Source organism: Bos grunniens, chromosome 6, assembly GCF_055505025.1.
Source record: "Bos grunniens cultivar Pamir isolate PY7600 chromosome 6, Bosgru_T2T1.0, whole genome shotgun sequence".
Classification (NCBI taxonomy): domain Eukaryota; kingdom Metazoa; phylum Chordata; class Mammalia; order Artiodactyla; family Bovidae; genus Bos; species Bos grunniens.
This window is the reverse complement of record NC_141170.1, coordinates 26,720,508-26,734,620: the sequence shown is the minus strand read 5'-3', so window position 1 is coordinate 26,734,620 and position 14,113 is coordinate 26,720,508. Positions and strand designations below refer to the sequence as shown.

Sequence of the window (14,113 nt, the reverse complement as noted above, 5' to 3'; positions counted from 1 at the left end):
GAAAGTTCATAGTGATAAATCCCTACTGCAAGAAGCAAGGAAAATTTCAAGCAACCTAACTTTACATCTCAAGGAACTAGAAATAGGAGAATAAATAGAGCCCAAAGTTAGAAGGAAGGAAATAGCAAAATTCATACTAGAAATAAATGAAAAGAAACAAAGACAATAGAGAAGATGAATGAAATCAAAAGCTGTTTTGTTAAATAAGCAAAATGGATAAATCTTTAGCTAGACTCACTGAAAAGAGAGAACTCAAAACCAGAAACAAAAGAGAAGACATTACAGATGATATCACAGAAATATAAAGCATCGTAAGAGACTTGGAAGAAAAGCTTTTCCCTGGAAGAAAAGCTATGACCAAACTAGACCGCATATTAAAAAACAGAGACATTATTTTGCCGACAATGGTCCGTTTAGTCAAAGCTGTGGTTTTTCCAGTAGTTGTGTATCGATGTGAGAGTTGGACCATAAGGAAAGCTAAACACTGAAGAATTGATGCTTTTGAACTGTGGTGTTAGAGAAGACTCTAGAGAGTCCCTTGGACTGCAGGGAGATCAACCAGTCAATCCTAAAGGACATCAGTCCTGAATATTTTTTGGAATATGCTGAAGCTGAAACTCCAAATACTTTGGCCACCTGATGCGAAGAACTGACTCATTGGAAAAGATGCTGATGCTGGGAAAAATTGAAGGCAGAGAGAGAAGGGGATGACAGAGGATGAGATGGTTGGATGGCATCACCGATTTGATGGACTTGAGTTTGAGTAAGCTCCAGGAGTTGGTGATGGACAGGGAAGCCTGGCATGCTACAGTCCATGGGGTTTCAAAGAGTCGGACATGACTGAATGACTGAACTGAATTGTGAGAGACTGCTTCAAATAAAGTATATGCTATTAACCTGGGCAACCTAGAAGAAATGGATAAATTCCTAGTAACAACCTTCCAGCAGTGAATCAGGAAGAAATAAAAAATTAGAACAGACTGATTATTAGTAAGCAGATTGAATCAGTAATTAAAAACTTGTCCCAAATAAAAGTCCAGATGGTTTCAATGACAAATTCTACCAAGTATTTGAAAAAGAATTAACACCACTCCTTTTCAGACTTTTCCAAGAAATAGAAGAGGAGGAAATACATCCGAGTTCATAACTCATTTTATAAGGGCATTCTTAGCCTGATACTAAATCCAGACAAAGACACAACAAAAAATAAAAATTTCAGGCTAATATCCCTGATGAACATAGATGTAAAAATCCTTAACAAATTATTAGCAAACTGAGTTCAACAATGCATTAAAAGTATTATACACCATTATCAAGTGGAATTTATTCCAGGGATGCAGGGATAGTTCAGAGTCATAAATCAGTCAGTGAAATACTGCAGATTAAAAAAGTGAAAGATAAAAATCATGTGAGCATCACAACAGATGTAGGGAAAGCACTTAACAAAATTTAACACCCATTTTGATTAAAAAAAAAAAAAGTTCTCAACAAAGTATAAAGGGAATGTACCTCCATGTAGTAAGGGTTGTCTGTGATGGATCTACAGCTAATATGCTCAGTGATGAAAACCTAAAAGCTTTTCAGCTTTTCATCTAAAATCAGGTGCAAGACCAGGATGGCCACTCTAGACACTTACTCAGCATTGTATTGGGAGTCCTAATCAGAGCAGTCCAGCAAGAAAAGAAATTAAATTGTCTGAATTGGAAAGGAAGAAGTAAAACTGTCTCTGTTTGCAGATGACATGATACTATATACAGAAAGTCCTAAAGATTCCTCCAAAAACTAGAACTAATAAATTCAGTGAAGTTGCAGGATACAGAATCAATACACAGAAATTTCTTACATTTCAATGCACTGATAACTATCATCAGAAAGAGAAATAAAAATAATCTCATTTATAGTTCAGCAAAAATAATAAAGTGTGAATAAATTTAATCAAGGCGATGAGAGAAGGTGAAGAAGACTCAGATGAATAGAAAGATATTCCATGCTCAGGGACTAGAAGAATCCATATTGTTAAAATGTCTATACTACCCAAAGCAATCTATAGATTCAGTGCAGTCTGTTTGAAAATTCCAATGGCATTTTCCACAAAATAGGACCAAAAAAAATTCTAAAACTTGTTTAGTAAGTAAGCGTTAGTTGCTCAGTCTTGTCCAACTCTGTGACTCCATGGACTGTATAGCCTGCCAGCCTCCTCTGTCCATGGAATACTGGAGTGGGTTGCCATACCCTTCTCCAGAGGATCTTCCTGACTCAGGGATTGAATCCGGGTCTCTTGCATTGCAAGTGGACTCGTTACTATCTGAGCCACCAGTGAAGCCCAAAACTTGTTTCAGTTCAGTTCAGTCGCTCAGTAGTGTCCGACTTTTTGCAACCCCATGAATTGCAGCACGCCAGGCCTCCCTGTCCATCACCAACTCAGACTCACGTCCATCGAGTCAGTGATGCCATCCAGCCATCTCATCTTCTGTCGTCCCCTTTTCCTCCTGCCCCCCAATCCCTCCCAGCATCAGAGTCTTTTCCAATGGTCAACTCTTTGCATGAGGTGGCCAAAGTACTGGAGTCTCAGCTTTAGCATCATTCCTTCCAAAGAAATCCCAAGGCTGATCTCCTTCAGAATGGACTGGCTGGATCTCCTTGCAGTCCAAGGGACTCTCAAGAATCTTCTCCAACACCACAGTTCAAAAGCATCAATTCTTTGGCACTCAGCCTTCTTCACAGTCCAACTCTCACATCCATACATGACCACAGGAAAAACCATAGCCTTGACTAGACAGACCTTTGTTGGCAAAGTAATGTCTCTGCTTTTGAATATGCTATCTAGGTTGGTCATAACTTTCCTTCCAAGCAGTAAGCGTCTTTTAATTTCATGGCCGCAGTCACTTGTTTGGGACCACATAAACCTCCAAACAGCCAAAGCAATCTTGAGAAAGAACAAAGCTGAAAGTATTGTGTGCCATGATTTCAAACTTTATTGTAAAGCTGTAGTAATCAAATGGAGAAGGGAATGGCAACCCATTCCAGTATACTTGTCTGGAGAATCCCATGGACAGAGGAGCCTGGTGGGCTGCAGTCCATGGGGTCGCAAAGAGTTGGGCATAACTGAGCAACTAACACACATGCATAGTAATCAAAACAGTGTGATATTGGCATGAAAACAGACACATAGATCAGTGAACTAGAATGGCAAGCCCAGAAATAAACCCATGCATATATGGTCAATTAACTTACAACAAAGGAGCCAATATACAATGGGGAAAGGAATCTCTTCAGTAAATGGTGTTGGGAATGGTATTCAGTAATGGTGTTGGGAAAGCTGAACAGGCACATGCAAAAGAATGAAACCAGACCACTTTCTCACATCATACACAAAAATTAACTCAAAATATATTAAAGACATGAATGTAAGACCTGAACCATAAAACTCCTAGAGGAAACATAAGTGGTAAGCTCCTTGGCATTGGTCTGAGCAGTGATTTTTTTTAATTTGACACCAAAAGCAAAGGCAGTAAAAGCAAAAATCAAAAAATGGTACTCAGCTAAACTAAGGAGTTTCTGCTCAGTAAAAGAAACCATCTAAAAATGAAAATACAACCTGAATGGTGGAAAATATTTGCAAATCATACATATGATAAAGGGTTAGTATCCAAACTTTGTAAAGAACTCATAACAACTCAATCAGAAATAATGCACATAAAAATAACAGAAGACCTGAAGAGAGATTTTTTCAAATAATATACACAGATGGCCAGCAGACACGTGGAAAGATCAGTATCACTAATCATCAGGGAAATGCACATCAAAACCACAATGAAATATCACCTCACATCTGTTAGAATGGCTGTTATTTAAAAAGACGACAAATATTGGAGAATGTGAAGAAAAAGAAATACTTATGCACTCTTGGTGGGAATCCAAGTTGGTGCATTCGCTATGAGAAATATGGGGAGTTCTTCAAAAATTTAAAACCAGAACTGTGTTTTCTTGGGCTCCAAAATCACTGTGGAGGGTGACTGCAGCTGTGAAATTCAAAGACGCTTGCTCCTTGGAAGGAAAGCTATGATAAACCTACATAGCATATTAAAAAACAGAAATATCACTTTGCTGACAAAGGTCTATATAGTTAAAGCTATGGTTTTTCCAATAGTCATATATGGATATGAGAGTTGGACCATAAAGGAGACTGAACACCAGAACTGATGCTTTTGAATTGTGGTGCTGGATAAGATTCTTGAGAGTCCCTTGGACAGCAAGGAGATCAAACCAGTCAATCCTAAAGGAAATCAACCCTGAGTATTCACTGGAAGGACTGATGCTGAAGCTGAAACCCTGGTAGTTTGGCCACCTGATGCCAAAGCCAGCTCATTGGAAATGACCCTGATGCTGGGAAAGACTGAAAGCAAAAAGAGAAGAGAGTGACAGAGGATGAGATGGTTAGATTGCATCATCAACTCAGTGGACATGAGTTTGAGCAAACTCTGGGAGATATTGGAGGACAGAGGAGCTTGGTGTGCTGTAATCCATGGGGTCACAAAGAGTTGAACATGACTTAGTAACTGAACAGCAACAGTAACAACAAATGATCTAACAATTCCACTTCTGAGTATTAACCCAAAGAAAATGAAAACAGTTGAAAAGATTTCTGTACTTTCATGTTCTTAAAAGCATTATTTACATGCTGGGAAAAATTGAAGGCAGGAAGAGAGGGAGACAACAGAGGACAAGATGGTTGGATGGCATCACCAACTCAATGGGCGTGAGTTTGAGCAAACTCTCAGAGATGGTGAAGGACGGGGAAGCCTGGTGTGCTGCAGTCCATGGGATCTCAAAGAGTTGGACAGGACTGAGCGACTGAACAAGAAGAAGATACAGAAGCAACTTAAGTGTCCATGGACAGTTAGGTGGATAAAGAAGATGTGGTACATATATAATGTAATATTACTCAGCCATAAAAAGAATGAAATAATGCCATTTGTAACAACGTGGATGGCTCTTGAGGACATTATGCCAAGAAATAAGTCAGGGAGAGAAAAACAAATAACATATGGTCTTCAGCATTGCAGGCAATGTATTTACTAGGTGTACTTGACTCAAATGAGAGCTATAGTTGCAGATGCTGCCCAATCCTTCCCTTCTTAGTGCTCTCACTGGGCTTTGTACTTAAGATTCTTAACATGTATTCTGGATAAGTTTCACATTTTCTGTTAGTCTGAGTGCTTTTCAGATTTGTCTTCCTTGTGCATCCCAGCACCTGGCACAGTACCTAAAATACAGTAAGCCGGTTGAGTGAACGGTGATAGCCATCACCGTTGCCGGTGATTAACACAGGAAGTCCTCTGAGTTATGTGAACCATCTGGCAAGGGTAAAATCCTTGCTTTAGCTTGACATCTCAGAGTCAAAGGGTCAAAAGGTTAGGGATGGGAAGTGTGATCACTGTCTGAGAAGCCCAGATCTGAGGGCTCAGACTGAACGTGCTGTGTGGTTGGAGGGAATTGCTGTGGCTTTACAAGCCTCTTGGAGATTTCATGTGTTAACTGTGGTGATTCCAAGGGATAGTGTGGGGGCCAGATATAAATAGCAGAACACAAATGAGGTAATGTGCCACTGCCAAGCTACTGCTGGGGATGTTTATAAAAAGCAAAGCATTCCCTTTTCAGCTCTCAGTGTCAACAACCTCCTATCCTGAAGACACCCTCACCACAACTGAGAGAGTGGGGAAACAGACCTAGCATCATTTAAAACTCCACAGGGAGAAAAGCCAGGTAAACATTTTGACTTACTTACGTTCAGACTATGGAAGTGAAGATTTTTCAAGAAAATCCTCATTCAGAGCTTGTCTTGTGACAGTTATCTGTCAAGTGTTATTTTCAAAATCGCTTTTCTAAAGGGATGATTAACACAGAAATGGCATTTTTGTGCTATCTTTTAATATCTTTAATGAAAGAAACTGCTTGTGAATAAAGATGGCGATCTGGGGCCAAAGGGAAGACTATCTTCTTTCCCCTGTGCTGTTCATCCCCACTTTGAGGTGCCAGAATATGGTGATTGGTAGGATGAAAAAGAGATTTCAGTTCAGTTCCAGTCATGTCAACTTTGTTTTAGGTGTGTGGAAAAAGCTGAAAAGCAGTCTTTAATTAATTGAATCAGTTAGTGATTCTGGGACATCTTCAGCCCTTGATGGCCTCTTACCCTCCTGTTTACCTACTTATGTCTCATGAATGTTGGGATGAATATTGGGCACACAGCCAGTAGAGTTATATAATCTTACCAGAGTTGCTTCCTGTTCACCTCCTTTTTATTCTCATTCCTGTTTTCAGCACATTATTCAGGATGCTTGTTTTATCCTTAGCTTCTCTTAAATGTGAATATTTGGGAGGAAGAGAACACCCCGGATAACTTTCTGGTTTTTACCACTACCTGTCTCCATCCTACCAAATGGGCGTCACTTGGTTTGCAGGGAGGATGAAGAATGGATGATGTGTGTGGATACTAACTCCTGGAGAATTCTTGGAGACTGGGAGCTAGGAGACCAATCTGCAATGGTGTTGTGTTTTTCTTTCTTTTTTTTTTTTTTCAGTTTGTGTTTTCCTGTGTATGATGAGGGGAGATTGAGAGGGAGGAAGAATAATTGACTCTCAGTGACTGTTGGTGGGAGAGACAACATGTCTAAAGGAGAATGGAAATTGACAGATTTAATCCTGAGCAAATATCTAAAGTTTTCTGAGCTTTTGTTTCCTCATGTGTAGAATGAAGGTGTTAGATCACCAGACAAAATCTAATGACCCTTTCAGCCATTGGAAATTTATTCATAATCACTTCCTAACTATCATGATACCGCTTTTACCCAGAATGAAAAAATGTGTATCGTGTGTGTCATCCTGTTCTACTTCTCTAAACTTCTACTAAATTGGAATTCCTTCATTTTAATTTAGAAGAGAAAAATGAAGACAGGACATTTTGAAATGGTCACCCTGCTGTTGGCACCTATGATTCTAATGGACATCCTCCAGGTAATGTTAGGAATGGGAAGCACGTGGTCATTGGAAGGGGAACTCTTGGTATAAGGTTGCCTGAGGCATTTGTGTGTGTTGATGATAGAAATGAAGACAGATAGAATAATAATAAGTTAGTGTTTTTAAATGTAGATCTTACCTTTTACACACTGATACATGTTAACTGTAGAAAATTAAAAATTAAAAGTAGACAAAGGGAGGAAAGTAAAAATCATCCACAATTTTCCACCCAGAGGGAGTGAGGCTTAATCTGTTGGTGTGTAGGCTTCTCAGCTTTTTTCTATGTATTTGTGTTTGTAATTTACAAGATAGATTCACACTACATATAGTATTTTGTTTTTACTTTTTTAAGTTAATACTATGCTACAGGTGTCTGTCCATGGCATCGGATATTCTAAAAACTTGTATTTTTCTTCATATACGTTGACAATGCAATGTCTACTTGTTTCCCGTGTTTTATATAGTGGCTCTTTTCTCCTGTTCAGTATTCTTTTTATTCTGATAGAACTTTGATGATTTTATTTTTTACAACTGAATCTTTAAACATTCTGTAACATGTTTTATGTAACATATGAGCCAGGTATCTCACTTGGTTTTTTTCTCCCACATTGTTAGCTCTCACATCACTACTGAGTATTGTCCACTGATTTGAAGCACCTTCTTTAAAATGTGTTAAATTCTTAAAAACTTAATCCATTTTGAAATCTGAAATATTGTTTATAGAATCATTGTATATTCTGTTACCTGTTTTGCAGTGTGACTTTTAAAAAATTGAAGTGTAATTCCCATATAAAAAGATACCATTTTAAAGTGTATAGTTGAGTGATTGTCATATATTCACTATGTTGTGCAACCATCATCACTTTATCTCATTATAGGATTCCTGTCACCCCAAAAGAAGCCCTGTAGCAGTTAGTAGTCAATTCCAATTCCCTCTTCCCTGTATCCCCTGAGACCACTAATCTGCTTTGTCTCTATGAATTTGCAGATTCTGGACATTTCATCTGAATGGAATCATAACAATATCTGGCCTTCTCGGTGGCTTCTTTTAGCATAACATTTTCAAGCTTCATACATGTTGCAGTGTATATTAGTACTTTGTTCTTTTTTGTAGTATAGTAATATTACATTTCTTGGTTATGTCACATTTTGTTTATCCATTCATTAATTGTTGGGCATTTGAGTTGGCCCCACTTTTTGGTTCTTATGAATGAATGTGAGCATGCATGCTCAGTCATGTCCAACTCTTTGTGACCCCATAGACTGGAGCTCCCAGGCTCCTCTGTCCATGGGATTTTCTAGGCAAGACTGCTGGAGTGAGTTGCCATTTCCTCATTCAGGACTTATGAATGAATAGTCCTGCCACAAATTTTGTGTACAGATTTTTGTTTGTGTGAACATATTTTCAGTTCTCTTGGGTTTATACCAAAAGTATATAATTGCTGGGTCATATGGTGGCTCAATGTTTAACATTGTGAGGAACTGCCAAATTGTCTTCCACATTTTGTATTACTTACACAGCAGTGTATGAGGATTCAGTTTCTCTATATCATTGCCTACATTTGCTATTTTCCCTTTTTTCCTTATCTTTATATCCATCCTAATGGATATGAGGTGGTATCTCACTGTGATTTTGATTTGCCTTTTTAATATTTTTCTGCAACATAATTTTGATGTGTTTATTTATGAATGTTTCATAATTTAACTGATATCTTTTTAAATCATTTTTACATTTTTGTAATAAATTTTTGGTAATTAAGCTTCATCCATATAGCCTTGTTTCAGTGGATAACTGAGGAAGAAAATATAATTAGTGGGTTCACCTAGCCTTTGTACCTGTTCCTTAATATCCATTCAGTTTTCCCTGAATGGTGGTGGCATTTGTGGGCTTTTTCATTGCTCAAGGTACTCACTGTTCAGAACACACAATCAGCTGTGGCCTTGGGCCAGAAAGACTTGAAGTCTAAAATTAGACATGTGGAGACTGGTTAGAGGCACAGGGGAAAGACAGGAACATAGTGGATCAACTCTTGGATATGATGTGAGGAATGTGGGAGGTGGTTTCAGGGCATGATGTCTTATAATATGTTGAAGTCTTGAAAATAAATTAGACATTGGTGTCCAGGATGCACTCTGGTACATTCTGTGCTGTGGAGGAAAGTGCATTTCTTGGCTAGGAGATGGCAATGATTTGATCTAGTAAAGCTCAAATTCCCACTTCAAGAAACTGACCCATGGACCTAGAATTTCAGGGGTCTCAGTGACTTTCCCAACAGAATATTTTGTGGCTGCTAATCAGACAGTTTCTGATGCCAGTACAGTTCCTACTAGCACTACTTGTAAGATGGTGTTGTGAGTTTTATTCCAGACCTTTCATAAGTGTTGTTATAAAGACAAAGTTAAACTCTTTTTTTTCTAAGTACTATATAAATGTCAGTGGTCTTTATCATCAGAAACATTTTTTGGTTAAGAAACAGACTCTGGAGCCAGATTGCCTGGGTTCAAATCTGAATTCCATACAAGTTAATCTCCTTGCCTTAGTTTGCTCATTTTAAAAGAGGGGCTAATAATAGTACCTACCTACCTATGGATGTGAAGTTGGACTATGAAGAAAATTGAGTGCCAAAGAATTGATGCTTTTGATTGTGGTGTTGGAGAAGACTCTTGAGAGTCCCTTGGACTGCAAGAAGAGCCAACCAGTCTATCTTAAAGGAAATCAGTCCTGAATCATTGAAAGGACTGATGCTGAAGCTGAAACGCCAATACTTTGGCCACCTGATGTGAAGAACTAACTCACTGGAAAAGCCCCTGATGCTGGGAAAGATTGAAGGCAGGAGGAGAAGGGGACAACAGAGGATAAAATGGTTGGATGGCATCACTGACTCGATGGACATGAGTTTGAGTAAGCTCCAGGAGTTGGTGATGGACAGGGAAGCTTGGTGTGCTGCAGTCCACGGGGTTCTGCAGTTGGACACGGCTGAGTGACTGAACTGAACCTACCTCACAGGGTTACCACGAAGATTAAATGAGTTAATATATATGAACACTTAGTGCTGCACACACAGAAAGCACTCTGGAGAAGTTTTTTAGGCCTTAGGAGTGCAGGGCATGAGTGAGAAGGAGAAATCTAAGAAAATTTCACAAATGAATGGATGTTTTTATATAAGGACTAGGTTGATGCCAGCTGTAGACAGTAGGGTTGTAAGTTTGGCCTTGCTCTTAGATTGTTTTGTTTGAAGGATCTTTGAGCACCTCAAGTGAAATTATTAAGTAGGCAGTTGATATACAGAAGTCAAATGGAGTTATTAATTATGTAGTTGATATGTAGATCTTACACTTACGCAACAGGCCAGAGATATTAAGATGATCATTGAAACTGTGGTTCTTACATCATTGCCTAAGGGTAGACTTGAGATTTGGAAAATAAATAGCCTTGAGAAACTGACCTTTAATGGCCAAGTGGAATATGCTGGACGTGCAAAGGAGTCTAAGAAGTATTCCCTTAGTGAGAGCTGTTGAAGCTCAGAAATGTCAAGTCCCGTAAGTAATTAGTACCTAGTTAGTAACAGAAATGGAATTAGAACCCAGATCTATCTGGCTCAAAGCTAGTGTTAGTTATACTACACTACCCTGCTGCTTATGTTCTGCGTATCATTTAAAGATGCTTAGTCCTTTTCCAGTTGAATAGAATATAAAGCCCAGATGAATAGGGAATTTACTGTTTCGAACAGCTGAAGCAAAATACAGGTTTCAGGTAATGCTAGACTCAGGCCTTAAGTAATGTTATCAGGACCTCATCTCTCTTCACCTCTAAGCTCTACAAACCTTTCTTTGTTGGCTTCATTTGCAGACAGGATTCTTCAAGGGACTAAAAGGATAACTATTGGCTTCCCCAAGCCAATATTATGCTTAGAGCTTATGGTTGAAGGAAAAGAAAGCCTTTTGTTTATCTGGGAGTGCTCTGGTTTTTAAGCCCACATCATTACTTATAATAGGGGCTGAAGATGCAGAATTAGTCCTAGCCAAACCATACAGAAAAGGGAGGGGTGTCCTCAAAGAAAAAGGGGTAATATTTACCTTCATGTATTTATCCATCTAGTAAAGTATTTCATACAAGGTATTTCAGATTCACTCAATAGTCTTGAGTGGTTGAGGAAATCTAGCTAAGAATATCATTCAGAGCCAGGACTGCCACCCATTTCTTTTGTTTCACACTCATTTTCTTTCCTCTACTACAGGGTTCAGATGAATGACTTACAGGCGTGGTCATGCTCATACTTCCCATTTACTCTTTTCATATAAATATGTCACAGCTGGGAGAAGCTATGACTAACAGTGGAATATACTTCCTATATAAAAAGATATCAGAAGTTCATTGTGAGCAAGGAAGAGAGTCTTGGCAGGGTTTGAGAGGATGCAGGATTCTTGGCAGAAAATTGAAAGAAAATGATATACACTAAATATTTTTATTTCAAGAGTACTAATTTCCTTTTCCTTTGCAGGTAAAAGCTGAAATGTTAGATATGGCAGATAATGCATTTGATGATGAATACCTGAAATGTGCTAACCGGATGGAAATCAAATATGTTCCTCAACTGTTCAAGGAGGAAAAAGCAAGCCTCCAGCTCTTAGAAGACGTGTGGGAAAATGCAGAAGCCAAGTGGGAAGCTCGGAAGCCTCAGCTCTTTCTCCCTGTGAATTTCAAGGATAACTATGGTATTGCCCTGATGGCCTATATTTCTGAAGCTCAAGAGCAGTCTTCCTTTTACCATCTGTTCAATGAAGCTATGGAGATGGCTGGCCAGTCTCGAAAAGATTATGTCTATGGCTTCCAGTTCAAAGCTTTCCATTTTTACCTGACAAAAGCTCTGCAGCTGCTGAGAAGATCTTGTGAGAACAGTTACAAAAACGTGGTGTACAGCGTAAGGCTGAATACTTCATTTACATTTGGAGGGGTGAACCAAGCCCGACTTGGCCATTTCACCTTAGCGTATTCATCCAAACCTCAAGCTGCTGATGACCAACATGTTCTGTTAACCATCAAAACATGTTTTGGAGTTGCTGTTGAAAAATTTTTTGATAAAGAAAGTGAAGGAATTGTTTTAATACCTCTGAATGAGGTTTTTCATGTGTCACAGGATGAGGCTGGCAATAACCTTATCCTTCAGAGCACAAACAAGACCTGCAGCCACTATGAGTGTGCGTTTCTAGGTGGTAAGTGTCTCTGTTCTGTCTGTCTGTGTCTGGGAGGGGAGCAGGGAGTCTCTTAGGCCCAGGGAGAAGTCAGAAAGGAAAGTGGGAGTCTTGAAGGGAGAAGAGTCATTGGTGGTCTCCTGTCTAGCTCTCTTCATACCATTAGTTTCTTTTTCTATAATTTAGTTTTATCAAAATCATACAGTATTATTGAAAATTTAAAAAATAAAATAGTAATATAAGGTAATAGTTCTCAACCAGGAGCAGTTTTGTCTGGTAGGATAAGTTGGCCATAGTTGGAAACATTTTTAATTGTTACACCATCTCCCTGTGCTAGTACCATCTAGTGAGTGTAGGCCAAAGAACACTGCCAAACTATTCACAGACAGCCCCCACAACAAAGAAGTGTCTGGTTCAGAACCCTTCATATAAGGCTACAGTGAAAAATAGCCCTACTCTTGCCCTACCCATTTCTGTCCCCAGTTCCCACTCCTCAGTGGCATCCTTTTTGTTTTTTAACTATTTTTTAGATACTTACTGCATGTTTCTAAGTAAATAACATGCTTCAGCATGTTTTTCTTGATTTAAAAATGTTAGACATTATTTATTGACTTCCCAATACTGATAGAGAATAAGTATTTAGCTCTAATATACCCTACATTAATTAGGAGTTCTTTATTGCATTCAGTTGTAACAGAAAACCTGCCTGGTGGCTCTTATTTAATCAAAAAACTACAGGTGGGCTGTCCAGAGTTGGTACAGGAACTCAGCTACATCATGAGTGACTCAGACTCTTTGTTTCTTGCCCACCAACTTTAGCATATTGAGTTTGTTGATTCGTGTTTTCAGTGTGACTGTTGGCAGATTTAGGCATCAGTCCATGTCCAAGATGAAGGGAAAGGAGGATGGCGGCCAAATCTGCCTGTTTAACCAAGAGGGTAAAGCTTCCCAGAAACTCCAGGTAGATTTCACCAGATTGTGTGTTATTGACCGGAACAGCTACTTGGTCATCTGCTGACTCATTTGAAAAGACCCTGATGCCGGGAAAGATTGAGGGCAGGAGGAGAAGGGGACGACAGAGGATGAGACAGCTGGATAGCATCACCGACATGAGTTTGGGTGAACTCCAGGAGTTGGTGATGGACAGGGAGGCCTGGTGTGCTGCAATTCATGGGGTTGCAAAGAGTCGGACACGACTGAGCAACTGAACTGAACTCAACTGCAAGAAAATCTTGCAAAGAGGGTAATTAGCTTTTCCAGCCTCTGTCGTGTAAGGAGGCAGGGGAGAAGGGAATAAGAAATAGCTGTTAGGTTAGTAAATTAAAAGTATCTGATAAACACCACCCTCCTCAGTATTTGTGCATTTTCCCTTCCCATTCTCCCAGTGTAGTCAAGACTGCTACTTTTTCTTTTTAAGTACTTCTTTTACTCCAGAGTTATTAGTTGTATGATTTTTTGTTTCCTTAGTTTTTTATATGCCATCAGTAATTCACCCCCTGAACTGTTAGAAATGCACATCTTCTCTTAATAAAATTTAGGTGTATCAGATACTCTCCCCCGCGCCCCACCCTCCTTGTACTCCATCATCCTGCTTTGTGAAAATATCCTGAAATCTCTCCTCACTGCTGTTCTGAGACTTTCTTTTGTTTCTGCCCTATGAGGAATCTTGAATTTGTTCCTCTTTCTTGAATTACTCCTTACTTTGGAAGGAGTAGAGATTCTTAAGCTTTCTGAGGAAAGAGACAGGCAAATTTTCTAAGACTTTGTACATCTGAAAAATCTACCTTTAAAGACTTGAATTTGTATTTTTTGTAGATTTGTATTTCTGTTTGGGGAATTATTTTTCTTGGAATTTTGGAGATATTCCTCCACTATCTTACTTTCTGATGTTGCTGTTAAAGAA

General features: G+C 39.0%; 1 protein-coding gene across 28 annotated transcripts in view; it reads left to right on the top strand.

The window, feature by feature from the left end:
- Positions 1-14,113, top strand: part of ART3 (ADP-ribosyltransferase 3 (inactive)) — a 143,217-nt gene that overhangs the window by 91,234 nt on the left and 37,870 nt on the right. For 19 of the 28 annotated variants that reach the window (XM_086405322.1, XM_086405315.1, XM_086405318.1 and 16 more), the window contains exons 2-3: positions 6,937-7,014; positions 11,520-12,231. In XM_086405322.1, coding sequence (XP_086261448.1) covers positions 6,937-7,014; positions 11,520-12,231 — 790 coding nt within the window. Of the gene's footprint in view, positions 1-5,666; positions 5,767-6,936; positions 7,015-11,519; positions 12,232-14,113 lie in introns of those variants that run through there. The other 9 variants (XM_086405333.1, XM_086405327.1, XM_086405326.1 and 6 more) reach the window with 1 other exon arrangement.